We start from the raw sequence: 15,880 nt of genomic DNA, 5'->3' as shown, positions 1-15,880 counted from the left end.
CGGTTTACATACCGATCACATAGCAATGAAAATCACTTAGATTGGTGCCATATAAAGTATATCCTCCATAACTCTGATTGTTTAGAGGCGATTTTTTGTATAAGTATGTAACTCCTCTATCGATCTATGCAGATGTATTCAAAATCAGTAATCTGTCAAACTAAAATTTGCAGATGTTCATGAAAGGTATGAAGCCTTCGGCATAGCCATAAAGTACAATTGACATTTTACGTACATATGGCACACCATCTTCAAAAGGGGCACAACTCAAAATTACACCTTTATCAGAAAATGCGAAAAACTACTTCTTAGCACATGATAATCATATGGGCAAGGTTTTTTTAAACAAATTATAACAAAAATTTGCTCCAGCTTTCGCTGAGAAGTAAATAAAAGCTCTGTGTACATTTTCAGCGCTTAATTTTTAAAAATGCCAAATTTTGAGTTGTGCCTGTTTTGAGGACGGTGTGCTATATGTACGTATTTGAGTTTTGCTTTGGCTCATATTACTTTGGGAATGGATTTTCAATTCAGTTGCTCTGGACTACCTACATATATTCCTCATCATTCGGAAGAACGGAGAACAACGTTGTCTTTAATTTAATTATACCCTTCGTTGGACACTATGGTAGCCAAGATTTGGTATGTTAATTTGCCGAGGTCTTGAAACTTTTCATTGCATTTATAATTATATGTGTGGAGCAGATACTCTGCACAGCGCATAACCTATTTGAAGGTTTATTTTTATAGAAAGATGTTTTATAAAGCGAGCCGCAAGCCAGACTCCTACTGGCGATCAAACGCTGCACGGTGGTTCAAAACTGCAATTAAATGTTCAGAATTAACTAGAGTTTTCATTTTCAACCAATTTGATATAATTCTTTTTTTTTAATGAAAGCTTATAAAACTAGCAAGACTGCCAGTTGAGCATTGAGATTTTTGAATTTTTATTTGATTATATTAAATTTTTTAGTTCAAAGTGCAGAAAAAGTAGCAATTTTGAAGAAAATCGATTTTCCTGCTAAAGTTAATAGTTTTTCACAATAAAAATTAGTTGAAATTAATGGTAAAGCTCCTCTAAAATAAAAAAAGTATAAACAATATAAAAAAATATTCAAAAATTAAAAAAAGAAATGAAGGATTTAAAAAAAATTTTATAGATCTTTAAATATTAGTACAAAGAAGTGGAAACTGTAAGTGGCTAAAGAGTCGCGTTTATTTTTAATAATTTTTTATTAACTGGAACAGGAGAACCGATTTTCTTCAAAATTGCTATTTTTCTGCACTTTGCACTAAAAAATTTAATATAATCAAATAAAAACTCAAATATCAGGATCAACGGTTCTCTTACAAATTTTATAAGCTCTGATTAAAACTTCAATTTTCATATTTAAAAAAAAATATATATATATATATATATATCTCATGATCCAATGATCGGATCTAAGCCAGATTAGTATGGACCACCTCTAAAACACTATCTTTTCGATGCAAAGAATTATCGAAATCGGTTGATGTGGTCCAAAGTTATGCGGTAACATACATAAACAAAAATATTCCGACAAACTGATAACCTCCTCCTTTTTCGGAAGTCGGATAAAAGGTAATAGAATTTAGTGCAAAATTAAGGCTGCAGTGAACTATGAGCACTAAATGCCAGTTTTGAACCACTGTGCGCTCCTCGCTCTTAATATGCACGAGGTCTTCTCAAATCTGGTGTGAGATTGCTCTTAGCTCTTAATATTTATGGCCTCCAGGAACCTCCTATGGGTAACGAGCCACAGTGGAATCATAAAGATTTTTTTTTTAATTTCTTCCACATAACGCTTGAACACAATCTTTTTTATATAAAAGAAGGTACGCAACACCCTCAGCGAAAAAAAAATCTTAAAAAGCGTCTTGAAACTTGCACTTTATTGTACTAAAATTTAATGGGCTACAAAACTGCATACCCAAAATATTTACAAACAAAAATTTCTTGCATTCTCCCGAGTTCTGTAAAAAAATATATATTCTTGGGGTTTCTTGGTATTGAAGTAACAACTACATATATTAAAAAATAAATAAATAAATAGAAAAATTTGGTATGAAAAATATAAATACATAAAAAAAATTGTAAAATTTTTGGCGCTGTTAAATATTAAGGCTGTATCATCTGAAATAACAAACTGCATCGGCTTTCATTGCATTTTTGCATATTGCTTCATTTTCGCAGTTTTAATTTGTGACTGCGTTTCCTTACTCCAAAGCGAATTTTCAAACCCTGCTGTCAAATCGTTGCTGCAGTCGTCACTTGTGAATGCATAAATGCATACATACATACATATGTATGTACATATATACGTACTATCGTGACTATCACGAAATTAAATCCACTATAACCGAACAACAGCGAATCTAGCTAATTTTTAACCCAGACTTATTCGTGAAAATTTATTTTTCAACGTGACTAACTGTTCAACGAATTTAACAAAGTGATGTTCTGGGAAGGAACTCAACTCAAAGGATTAATACAGTGTTGACCAGCGAAAAACGCATACATATTGGAAAATTTTTTTAAATTAGCCGGAAAGAAATGATTCTGTCAACTGAAAAGGTTTAAATGTCATATAGAATTGAAGATCAGTGAGTCTTAAAACTAAGTAGGAATAATTTTTGCAAAAATTCCATATTACTAGAACAATTTAAAGCAGATTTGACAGCTGCCAAAATTTAAATTCGATATTCCCCCCCCCCCCCACACAAGGAAAAATTTTACTATTTTTAGAAAAACTGACAGCTATCAAAGTTTTAATTGGACACAAAATTTGTGCCTAGCATGCCTAAAAATCCCTAATCAGTAGCATTTTCAAAAAGATTTTCTTATCTTTAGAGAAATTGAAAATGATGTGACAGCTGTCAATTGTCAAACTATAAATTTTATGGTGTATTCGGATTTAGCATGTCAAAAATACTAAGATCTTACAGTTCTATTGAAATCGTAACAGGTTATTTTTTCGCTTAAAACGTGGCGTATCCGATCATTGTGTGGCGTTCCTTTCCGGATATTCTTAAATCGAATACTTGGGTTGGGAAAAAATTTGTAAGTTTTTTGTTTTCAAATAACAAGTTTATCAAATTTCAGTATTTTATATATTCCTTTATGGAAAATGTGTACTATGCATAGTTACACTGTTATGCTGTTTTACTATTTAGCTCTTATCCTATTATGATATGAAAGAATATACATAACTGTTTAGTTAAAATAACACGGGAACTGCGGGATTTCGAATGAATCAATAAACAAGACATATATATTTGTTGGTACAGGAATATATTTTTAAGACAACAATTTTATACACCGTCAGACTCGCAGTCATCTGAAGTATCCAAGCTCGTATCTATATTTACTGATGGCAATTCCGCATCCGCATTTACAACAGTTGATAATAATTTAATGGCATCTAACGACAGTTTATGATTTTGTTTTGGTGGATTTAAAGGTAAACTTCAAATGACAGGGGCCGAGGATACAAGCAGCCGATATTTTTTAATATCCTTATTCCTTGACTCTTGGGTTTCTTCGGAAAGTTACCCAATTGGCAGGGGTGCCCATTCAATAATGAGAGGCCCATGAATGAGCCCTCTAATATAGTAGTACTTTCTGACTTCATTTAAATTCTAAAAACATGCAATCTTTAAAACATCAAAATTTTGGCATAAATATTTTTTTACATAATTTAAATCTTTTAAACATCCAAAAATTAAGAATAGCGTATAAAAACTGATGCCCAAACTACAGTGGCGGCTTGTGGCAGGTGGTTTTAACCAAGGTGGATGGGAAAAATTTCAATATATATGAAAAAGAAAATTAGACCGCCCATCTCGACCACTCTCGTAACTATTTTCCTAATCCATCATAATGAGTAAACAAAAAAAATCAATCCGTGAATATCTATATCTTACGTCAGTTTTTAGATGGCGTGACTATGAAAAAACATGTTTCACATACTCTAGATTACAATGTCCATGAGCGGATGCTTGAAAACTGTTTTTTTTTTTTAAGAAAATACCACGATTTTAACAACGACGAAAACTCTAATTTACGAAAAGTTTAGAGCGAATTGCTAGCAACAGTCACTTCGATCTCCTGTAACACTAAATGCCTTAAGAGAATCGACTTGTTGTCTCATAACGATACGCAGTAGAGCCCTCCTAACAATATAAGATGGTTATGCATGCGTATGCACCAATTTTTTTTTTGGACTTTTGACCAGGGTTTTCCAAAAATTGGCCACTGTGCGTCGGTTCGAAACCTACGGAAAGAAGTCGGACGAGGAAATGTGCTGATTTCCGAAATAGCTATCACTTCTATCATTTTTTCAAACTATAGTTGCTTTTCCACAATAAGTTTTCATTTAAAAACGGCCTCGAGCTCAATAAAAATTTTTGAATATTCATCACGAATGTTCATTTGAAACTTTTCAATCAAAATTTTAGTATAATAAATTACAAGCTTGAAGTAGCAAGGACTTATCGTTGATTTTGGTAGTTTTTTGTTCACGCATTTTCCATTATACAAAGTATGTTCGCCAATTTTCTTTATGGAGAATATTAGCAACACATTCCACAAAAAAAAAAAATGCCAAAAGTCAATGGTAAATCTTAGCTACTTCAAACTTGTACCTTATTATACTAAAATCGATTTTGCTGCAAAGCTGGATACTCAGACTGTTTCTAAGAAATCTAGTCAAAAAGCGAAATAAATTTGATTATACTTTGTAGAATTTTCCTAAGTTTTGTACAAAGTTTGACATTTTGACTTACATGGGTTTTGTTAGATATATGTAGAGCTATGTAGTACATATTTAATATTTCTTTCGAATTACAACATTTTTCTCTTTGACCGTGAAATGTGTTTTGTTTGTCTGTGAAAGATAGACTTAAATGATTCTTTCAAATGTCCACAGATATGTACATGCATCCATACTTTTGCATCTCCACGTCACGTATGAAGTGGAGTTTAGAAAATGTGAATTTACCATTCCGTAAACTTTTTCTTAGCGATTTGACCAATTGCGCTCACTCAGCGTTTATGTCACTCAATCGCTTTTAATGACTGCTGAACTCTCCATTTTTTTTTTTTTTTAAGCAATACATGGAATATTTAGGTACATATGTATCTATGCATAACTATGTATATGTATGTTTGTATTTATATTTCAGTTTTTTTTGCATTTTGCCGCTTTTAAAAACCTCGAATTGTGGTATGGAAACTTTCTTTGACATGAATAGTTGACCTTCACTATATTTATATGGCATTCATTACCCAAAAAGCTTTTGCTACTTTTTCCAAAAGATTGTTTGCAATAAAAATGTAAAAGAAATCAACTCGCTACCACAATCTCAGAATTCATTGCAAATTAAAAACTTTTTCTTAATGAAAATCACTCGGGGAAGCATAAATATTTTACTTTCAGCTACCGCAGCACGCTTAACCACAGGCCATGTTCGAATATTAAAAATGTGCAGTGTTTTTTTAAATATACTTTTTTGTGATTAATTAATAAATGCCAGCTATTAATAATGAGTTCAGCCGACTCTTCACTAGAAAGAAATGGTATCCATATTACTATTGTGCAGTTCTGAATTTTATCTATTTAAGTCAGAAAAGTACATTTAAAACGTTATAACGTTTGATGGCTAAAAACCACACCAGTACTAAATACCGAGTATGGAGAGTATTTACCTACTTTATGTGTAGTAAATACTTTAAGCAAATGTACTGAATATGGAGTTTAAAAGTATTTAGTTACCTCATCGGATGAAAGATCAAGTAAAAGTACTTGGCTTCAGTAAATGCCGGATACAAAAGTAATACCGAACAGTAACGAAAATCCGAAAAAAGTTCCGAGAATACTAAAATAGTCCCCAAAAATTCTGAAAAGCTTCTGCGCCATATGTGTACCAGCACAAGCATGGTGAGTGACTTATACAGCGAGGTTTTCGTACGTCGAGCGAGGTCTTTACTGTACGCTGGGTAAACAATTTGGAAATTCGCGAGGTTTAAGTTTTACAGTTTTCGAGCTACTATTTAAACCCCTATGTCTGAACAATATTTCTATGTTATGCACAGAGATTAAAAATATAAGTAAAAATAAAATACTATGCAGTGGCGTAGCCAGGCAAAAAATCATTAATTTTCAATTATTATCTACTGAAATGACAAATAATTTTTATTTCGAGCACAAAAAAGTAAACAAATGCCGATATCAAAACGGCAAGCGCCTTACAATGTTGGGCGCTTCGATTCATGAAGCTTGTATGATTATGATGGAGTTCCTAGGTATAGTAATTTAATTTTTTAAATTTAAATAAAGCACGAAGAACCCATGGAATAAACGAGTAGATAAAAAATATATAACGGCAAAACTGGCACATACGTAAATATATGAAAGAATGCCCTCAGGCCATTGTGTATCACAGATTTAAATTATCGATGGACATTTTTTTTTCATCCCCCCCCCAAAGCCAAATCCTGGCTACGCCACTGATACTATGGATACTAAAAGTCCTGCTTGAAGAAAGAATTCAACAATGGCTTTTGGATGGAAGTTTTACTTTTATTTATTTATCTAAGAAAACTGATATAATAATAACAACAATTATACAACCTACGAAAAAGCAGCGCTAGCAGCAGTGCTTTCGGCTGTAGATGGAAGTTATTGAAAGCTGCTTATAAGTAAATACAATATATGTGCAGAAACACTGCCAGACCATTTCATTGAAATCTAAGGCATTTTCTATAGGGGCAATAATTATATGGAGATCTTCCTTTAAAGTAGGCATGTTGGCAGCAGGCTAACAGGTCAACAGTCGTTTGACTTCACAGGAGAGGATCTGCCACCTTTTGAAATGAAAATCGTCCAGTTTTCCCATTTTCCATATTATAGTCCAATTTGGTCTATAATCCAAACATACTGAAGCAAGCACGATTGAATGATCAAAGAATGCCACTCATTTCTGTACGGAAAAATGGCGACCCAGTGCACCATTTGCAAAATTATATATGTAACACTTCTCCTTCATACCTCCTCATAGCAGCACTAGATCAGCGGAAGAGATGACTCCGAAGCTTGAGTCGAAGATGACGGCGTCGATGCTACACCACCCGACCAAGATGAGTTATGAATAGTAATTTCGTGGTTGAAAATATAAACAGAGCTGCTGAAACTGATAACCAGCCATCTTAGCTGTTCAAGTGCGGTGGTGAGAAGTTCATAAGGTACAAGTATGGATGAATACAAGGCCAACGACTAGAATACAAGTGTGTTCTGCACAATCTAGATAAAAGGTGACCGTGCCATATGCGTGAACTACCGTGGGATCAGCTTTCTAAGCTTCGGCTATAAGGTCTTTTCGAGATCATTGTAAGCGCTCTGATTATGCCCTATCAGTGTAAAAATTAAACTAGTAAGAGCTGCAGAATTACCAGACGAAAAGTACGTTCACGACTGTTATAATCCAAAATATACTTTTTACGTACCGAGTTGCTCGTTCCCGACTATTACGATTCGAGCCCTGGACTATTTTTTACCAGAGCAAACAATTGCTGACGTATGCTGCCGACATCGACATCATCAGATTATTTTTTTCCAATTCCGATATGAAAGTAAAGCTGTAGGTGAATGCGGACAAGACGAAGTACTATCTCCAGTCCTCAAACAAGCAGTCGGTGAATTCGCGCCTCAGTACTCGTATCTAAAAGTGTGACAAAATATGACCGTTTATACTTTCTGAAATTATTTCTTTGCACACCCAAATTCTGCTTAAATTTTAAAGTAAGGCCAGTTTTCAACTATTTTCAGAAAGTTGCGTACCCTATGCACGGCTTGAATTGAGTAATTATTAAAATACTTGTCATTTCACTGATGTAATTTTGAAATAAAAACTGCCAGTCACGTCGCCAAGTAGATATTTATGTACCTTAGGGTGGTCCAAAGTAAGTAAAGTCAGAAGTCACCCCCTAGGATTGTTCTATATCGAAAAAATATACCCCAATGTTTTTATTTTGAAATCAAACAATTATTAGAGGTCGCTCAAAGCGCTCAAAGTTGTCTATGTATTTTATATGAGAAAAAGCAACTTTTCGTGGAAATGTTATAGAATTCTTGAAAATCACTATTTTTCGATAGGAAAACTTTGGTTACCTTCAGGATACTTCCAACAATAGTACCCAATTATTCATTTAACAATTTTTTAATACTAAAGATTTTTTATTTAACACCCATTGCATTTTCAAGCAATTTCTAGAGATTTCAGCGGACCAATAAAATATAGTTACAATAAAAAAATAGTAAATAAAATAATTAAGTATTATTATTGGGTATATTTTTTTCCATATACATAGAACAATCGTAGGGGGTGAGAGCATTAAAAGCCCTGCTCTATTTTTCCCCACATGCATTTTTGGACCACCCTTATGCACATACATATGCTTGAATATAAAAATATGCATCCGCATCCTTATATATCGTCGTTTAAATTACAAAACCGCGTATCAACAAAATGCGCAAAACCGCGTATGTGAGGTTCTATAAATCATTTTCTAGAGAGTAAAAACACTCTTACTTCAAAATGGTTCTCTTTTTTATAAAGCAATCGCATTTCTGGCAAGTATATTTCAGGACGAATGGCTAACGATGGAGCCAAGAGTTTGCGTGAGCTAATCCAATTTTTTGCAAAAAATGTCAGTTACGCGGTTTTGCAGAACGATCATACGCGGTGTTATACTTTAAACGACAATATACTTAGCAAGTCTCTCAAGAAATCTTTTTACCTATTCATCCTTATATGCACATACTCGTACATAAGTGGCACGTAAACACTTTTCAGTGCCTCAAAACATTTGCACATTTGTTTGTATAGAACTAGCAGCGCCTTGACACTTGGCTGTTGCACCTCTTAAGTACAGAGAAAACGCCTTCATAGAAATCACCGACACAATGGTAGTCAAAAATAAAAATCCAATTACCGTTACACACACTGAATTGAAATACAAGTAACATTGTGTTCGTAACTAAACGAAAACGGAAACGGAAACAACTCATTTGCGACCAACCCTGACTCAGCAGCGAACCGGCGACTAACATTACTCGGTGACTTTTGTTCTTTTCGCTCAGACGGAGGAGTAGGCAAACGAACAGTCTTGGAGAGTTGGTGTGAGTGAGGGTGGTGGGTGCACAAGCACTTTATTGTCGCTTGTTCTTTGACCAGTTCTTTTGCCATTGCTTCTGTTTACGGTGCGCAACTTGCTAATCCTTTCTTCCCATTATGCATGTATGTCACGTACCAGTAGTACAATCCACCAAAACAGCAGCACGAAAAGGCAGGCCACCAGTGAATTGGTTCGCATGCCTACTCATGCTCTACTTTTTTGTACCTACATATTTATGTATGTATGTACATTAGCGTGGGCCGAAAAGCCGCTATTTTTAGAATTTTGATTGGTAATAGGAAAAATATGGTTCATTATGCTTTAAAAAAAATCTGTGTGAAATGTGAAAATGTTTGGTCAATATCATAGGCTCGCCCAAGTCCATCAAAGTTCAATATGCTCAAAAAATAAAAATTAATAAATAAATTAATTAATACATTTTTTTACTAAAATTCCAATAATACATAATTTGGTATATGGATCTTTTTTGTAGAGAATCGAAGTTAGCTAAGAAAAAAAATGTTTAGTACTTGAACTTTGATGGACTTGGGCGAGCCTAGGATATTGACCAAACATTTTCACATTTCACACAGATATTTTTTAGAGCATAATGAACTATAATGTTGCTATTACCAATCCAAATTCTAAAAAAGCGGATTTTCGGCCCACGCTAATGTACATGGGCCAGTCCTGCCTGTGTAACACATTTACATAGAAACCTTGATTTCGCCGCCTTCACCTTCTTATTCTTTCTGCATTGGTTGAGTTTTTTTTCGGACGTGTAACGTGTACCGTCAATTCCTGCTGACATTTAAACTGTGATTAACATTTTTCGAAGTTTTCCTTTGTAGTTTGCCATTTTATGCGCTTCCCTAATTGCTGTTAAGTGCAGTGAAATTATTTATTACCAAGATATTTTGCAGAGGCGAAGGTGAACCGCTCACGGATCGGACGCCATTGAAAACATATTGACTCTTTTGACGGTGTACAAAAATTTTCCACTCTCACAAAATGAAAAGGGATAATGTTGACTCAATAAATTTAATTGAATGAATAAAAGGTTTACTAAATAGTTCTCGAACTGGCCGTTTACCGGCTTTTAGCAGTAGGTTAAATCTTTAAGTATGCACATCTGCAAGGTTGTTAATAAGGGAACTCATCGATTCGCGCAAGTTTTATATTTGGGCAATTAGGCAACTTTGTGCAGTGTGTTTCATGAGGACAATTTTATATTCTGTGCAATTTCAGACATTTAATTATTTGACAATGTTAATTTAAAATGTTGAACAATTGAAACTCGAATTTAAGAAAATATTTAAGTCTTACGAAAAAGCGTTGAGCACAATTCAAAATGAAAGTAAACAAAATAGTTAATTGAGGGTTGCACATCACACTGCGCAAATTCGCGCGACAAAATTTCCGCGCAAACTTGCCCTTTTTGTGCAAATAGCTTTCAATACAAATTTTGACATTTCATTTGCGAGGGTTTTAAATTGCACAGTTTGCCCAGTTTGCGCGAGTTTTGCGCTTTTAAATGTGTACCCTTAATGTAAGTCAATACAATTATTTTAATAGAAGTACAAATAATAACTTTGAAATACTAATTTCATTGCAGAAAAAAAACATGCATATGGGGAGAAATACTTGTGCCATAAAACAAGAACTTAATATAAATAATTTTTTAATTCAATTTAAAAATTAAATAAAAACCCTAAAAAAAAGATAATTAAAAAAATTAAATAAAAAATTTGCCCCTTGCCAGGAATTGAACCGCGGAAAAACCTCGCCAGTGCTCTGCTCTGTCGTTCATTGCGATTGTTGGAACGCTGCGAGCAAAATGGCATATGTACTTATGCTTTTCAATGGGCAGACTATCTCAACAACTGGGGATGATGCTACTAATATTTCTACTAGTAGACGCTGATTCATAACCTGACAATGACATCTCGTAGGACATCGCCATGTTAAAAATATCAGTCGCTAACATTGAAAAAGGATAGAATGTGATCTAGTTGGACTGAAACGCAAACTGATAGACGCATATTCATAGTCATATTTAGTACTCAACTAAGTCGAAACTATTCTAAGTCACAACTAAAGCTATTCATCGACTTTTCTGGCTAAGTACCAACTTAAAATTTAGTTTCGGCTGCAGCTGCAACTAAGTCGTAACTAGGAAGAAGTATTTTATCAAATTAAGGGAAAACAGACGAAATATGTAAAAATTAAGTTGGTAGAGGGTGAATTTGATAATATTGAATAAAGTCCAATTAAAATTTACAAAGATCGATCCATTTTAATCGGAAGATGAAATTAAATGCGTATTACAATTCGAATAAAGCTACATCACAAATTTATAATTGGAATAATTTAGATAAATTCTCAAATAATAAGTCAGTTTGCCGCTAGTTCTTTTAAAGTAAATTTGTGCATAACATTTAGATATCTACTATTTGTATGTTTCACAGCATGCTTTCGATAAACATCGACTTCACATCACTGCGGTTGTTCTGGCTATTTCACACAATTAACAAGAAAATGATACCTTATTCTTTTGCATAATCATGCAATGAAAATAAAAATTACATAAACGGATGATCAAACTTCACATTATTTAATAAAAATGTAATTTTTCCAAAATATCGTAAAGAAAAATCGATACATTTTCACACTCGTTTTGCTATATCGTAAACTAAGTCGAAACTACTTAGTAGAAGTCTGAAATGCGACTATGAATAGAGGTAAATTTTAAGTTGGTACTTAAATTTAAGTTGCAACTTTGTTAGTTTCGACTTAGTTGCTGGACTATGAATACGCGCCATAGAATATTAGTTCACAACTAGTAGCCTTACCTGCAGGTTATTGTCACTCATACGCCCAGGCAAGCGAATAACTTGGGCTTGCAGGTGAATAACAAAGCACATTTGGATCGGTGGTGGCTTTTGATATTTAATTTGTGTGCATTTTTACAAAACTCAACACCAAAAGGAATGCTTTGAATAATTTGCTTCGCAGCAATGCACAAATCAGACACTTTGAAATGGAGTCATACACAAAAAAGTTTGGAAAAAATTGTGACTGTTTTAAAGATTCGCCAAGAACGAAAATTGTTATGACTCCAAACTCCTCTCTACGTCTGCTTTCAAACTAGGGGGGGTTACTTGTTTTACAAAGTGTCTAAATGAAAAAGCAATTGAACCTGAATGCCATTTTTGAAGCCTAAGGTATTAGTTAAGGAATTAGTTAAGGAATTCCTGTATGTAAAAATGTCATCACAGGGTGCAAATGTGCTCCACAAATTTCATTGTTTGCATAGTTTCGCTTTTGCCCAACAGAGGGCACTATAAAAAGACAAGCGCCACACTTCTACCACACTGTTTTTACTTCCGGTGAGCTTTCGGCAATGTTAACCATACGCAGTGTCATAATTTTCTTTTCACCAATATGTACATTTTATTTTATACAATTGTATGAAGTGCTACCAGAGAATGTTAATGGTCATGTAATTTGTGTATTACAGCAAAAAAATATTAAGGATCAACGCGATTTCGTAGCCACTTCAAATTTGTGAATTGGTAGACTAAAACTGATTGAGCTATAAAACTGCATACCAGTTTTTTTTTTTTAAATCTGAGTAAAAAGTTTAAAATTTTGATGAAAATTCGTTGAATTCCCCTAATTTTGTATACAGTGTGAAACTTTGATTTTCTCTGCTTTGCTTTCAGCCCTTGCTAGTGTACATTCAATGCACAATTCTTGGTTTCAAACCGCATCTGTTTCCTAACATTATCTTGGCAGTTCAGTGAGTCACCGTGGCCTTCCTTGCACGTTCTTCAATGTTTGGCTTCCAGTTAAGTTTGAGATCTTCAATAACTCCAAGGTATTTCACCTTGTTGGACAGATTCAGTTTCTTACTTCGGAATCTTGGTTTAGTAAAATTAGGTAAGTTTGTTTTGTTTTTAAAAAGCATAAGGTCAGTTTTCTCAAGGTTTACGCTAGGATAACAATTTATGACTAATTGATATACCATCTTTAGAGCTCTTTTTACCTTCTTACCTTCCTTTTATTAACTCGGGATGTAACTATGTAATATTGATGCACCTAAAAGATGCAGCAATTTCTATTCCCAAGTTACATACTTGATGACAGTACGAATGCCAATTATAATAGAGAGATTTTAGTTTTTTAAGCTATAATTTTATTTTGACTGCTGCTCTCCGGCTGCATTACTGTTTAAATCGTAAAAATTTAGCTGTGTGCCGCTATCTCTACAGCACAAACTACGTAGATACTTTTGCCAGCCTTTTTGCTCTACTACTTAATATTGCTTTCACCTCAACTATTTTGAATGCGTTTTTAAATTTTCCCTTCTTTACCTATTTCCAAGCAATTTCTTGCTGATTTTTCTATGTCATTCATTTTAACTTCTCCTTTGTTGCTTTCAATTTTATTATAATTTCACTTACATCGAAGGAAAATGAACAAACGCCAGTATTGCTACATCGTCAGCTTTAGCCACTACTTCGATTCTCACTGCATACACAGCCCTGCTTTTATAACTCAATTTGGCGTGTATTAATCTGTTCCTTAGCAGAGACAATATCATCAAGTAATTTCGGATTGTAAAATCTGTAAATAAATTAAATCACATATCTAACAAATTATGAAAGAAAATGTGGTTTATGTGAAGTAATTTGATCGAAACGAATATAGTTTTGGACGTTTATTAGATGAACGATCCAAACAAAAAAACATTTTTTTCTTCTATGTGCTGATCTATTCTGTTTCAATTTTGTTGCTTGTAAGCAAAAAAAAAAAACATTTTTGTTCAGTAAAGAAACAATTCATAGTAACAGGAATGAGTGAGATCAAACTGCTGATGTTTCATATTTCTATTAGTTGTTGGAATAATCGGATATTAGGCTTAGAGGCATTTTACTTTTGACCTCTTCGTACAGATTTCGATAGTATTCCAGTGTTCTTGTCAATTCAAGTTGAAATATAGCGTGCTATTAGGTAAAATTTAGAGTTTCAATTTGTGTGTACGCAGTTACGTAATGAATAAACAAAATTACAGCAAAAAATTATTTCAAAGTAAAACCCAGCAAATGTAAAGTTGAAATCTAAAAAAATTCTTTTTTACTAAATTGCTTCTCTAATTTTATTTTGCGGTCCCTAAAAACTAGTTAATAACAATTTTTTTTTTTTTATTATACTCTCCTTGTTTGTTATTCAAACAATTTGAAAAACCATTTAACACCTTTGGTAAACAAAAAAAGCGATGTAAGGTCATTAACATGATTCGAACATCAACTTACTTATTTTTTCGGTATCGATACAAGTGAACAGAGATTTGCCAGTTGCTGCAGTTTCAATACACCTCAAACACAAAAAAAAAAACGACAAGAACGCATAAATAGTACTTCACTGATTACCCGTGCACTCTTAAATTGCTGAGACTGATGTTGCGCAATGTAAGAGCAAACTTTATTTTTTCATGGCTGCATAATTGAAATGGTAAATATAGCGATATTTAAACATGACAATCGATAAGTGTAAACACAATTTGGGAAACTACAGAGCTCAGCAGTGTATATTAGCATTTTTTTCGTTGTAGGAGCGTAGACAAACTTACTTGGTTCATGAAGAAGAGCATTCAAATTTGACACGTTGGCAAACGTCAAATAAAAATATTAACCTTAGTAGCATTGACTTGGATTAACGAAGTGTGAAACTATATAAAAGCATTTTGGGGTTGGGAAAGAAGTTTAGATTAGCTCACGACGTCGATGGATAAGCATAGCAATACTTAAAAGTAAACAAAAGCAAATTAGATCGCCAGAAACCACTGTAAGAATGTGGTTCTCATTAAAAACTAGAATCTGTGCCTTGTTGGCATTAACAGCAACAACAACAACAACTTACGCTGAAGAGTATCTTCTCGCACCACCAGCAACGAGTTATGGCATACCTGACTATAGGCAGATACGCTCTCTTGGGAATGAAGGTGCCTATGGTAGTAATGATCTGGTTGGACTTTCTACAGATTGGAGTGGCATTACGAGTGATCTGAGTGGACTAAGCTCTAGTTACGGTCCGGCTCCTAGCGGTGTGGGCGGCGGCAGCTTGAGTGCAAGTAGCGGCATAAATGAGATTTCCAGTAACGGCAATGCCTACACGAGTGCCCTCAATGGCTTTACAAATTACGGTGGCGATCTCAGTGCACTCCAATCTATACAACAAATACCGGTGTACTCCACATTGCAACAAGTTCAACAAGTGCCTGTTGTGTCGAGTGTGCAAACCATACAACAAGTGCCCGTCTTAGCTCAGCAACCGGTGGTGGTGGAACAGCCAGCGCTTGGTGTAGAAGGCCGAAGTTTAGGTGGCGCTGGCATTGGTGCACTCGGTGGCTTGGCAGGCGGCGGCGGCGGCTTCGGTGGTGGCTTTGGTGGTGGCTTCAAACGCTACCGCACCAGCGTACACATCCGTTCGCGCGGCTTTGGTGGCGGCTTAGGCGGATTCGGTGGACTTGGTGGTTTGGGTGGTTTCAAAGGTGCTGGTGGTGGCTTTGGTGGCGGACGCTTTAAGGCGCATTATGCGGAAAGTGGTGGCTTTGCAGGCGCCGGTGGTGTGGCTGGCGCTGGTCTACTCGGTGGTGCGGCTGGAGGTTTGTTAGGTTAA

The 15,880-nt window shown here is 34.6% G+C and overlaps 1 protein-coding gene across 1 annotated transcript; it reads left to right on the top strand.

Moving 5' to 3' along the window:
* The first annotated feature begins 15,052 nt into the window (after positions 1-15,052).
* On the top strand, positions 15,053-15,880 carry LOC108370781 (uncharacterized PE-PGRS family protein PE_PGRS10). The gene has a single exon (XM_017626188.1). It carries the CDS (start codon positions 15,053-15,055, stop codon positions 15,878-15,880), a length of 828 nt encoding a protein of 275 aa, XP_017481677.1.

Source organism: Rhagoletis zephyria, unplaced genomic scaffold, assembly GCF_001687245.7.
Source record: "Rhagoletis zephyria isolate East Lansing unplaced genomic scaffold, Rhagoletis_zephyria_1.1 Rzeph_scaffold_00064, whole genome shotgun sequence".
NCBI lineage: Eukaryota > Metazoa > Arthropoda > Insecta > Diptera > Tephritidae > Rhagoletis > Rhagoletis zephyria.
The sequence above is the reverse complement of the archived record's forward strand: the minus strand, read 5'-3'. Positions and strand labels throughout refer to the sequence as shown.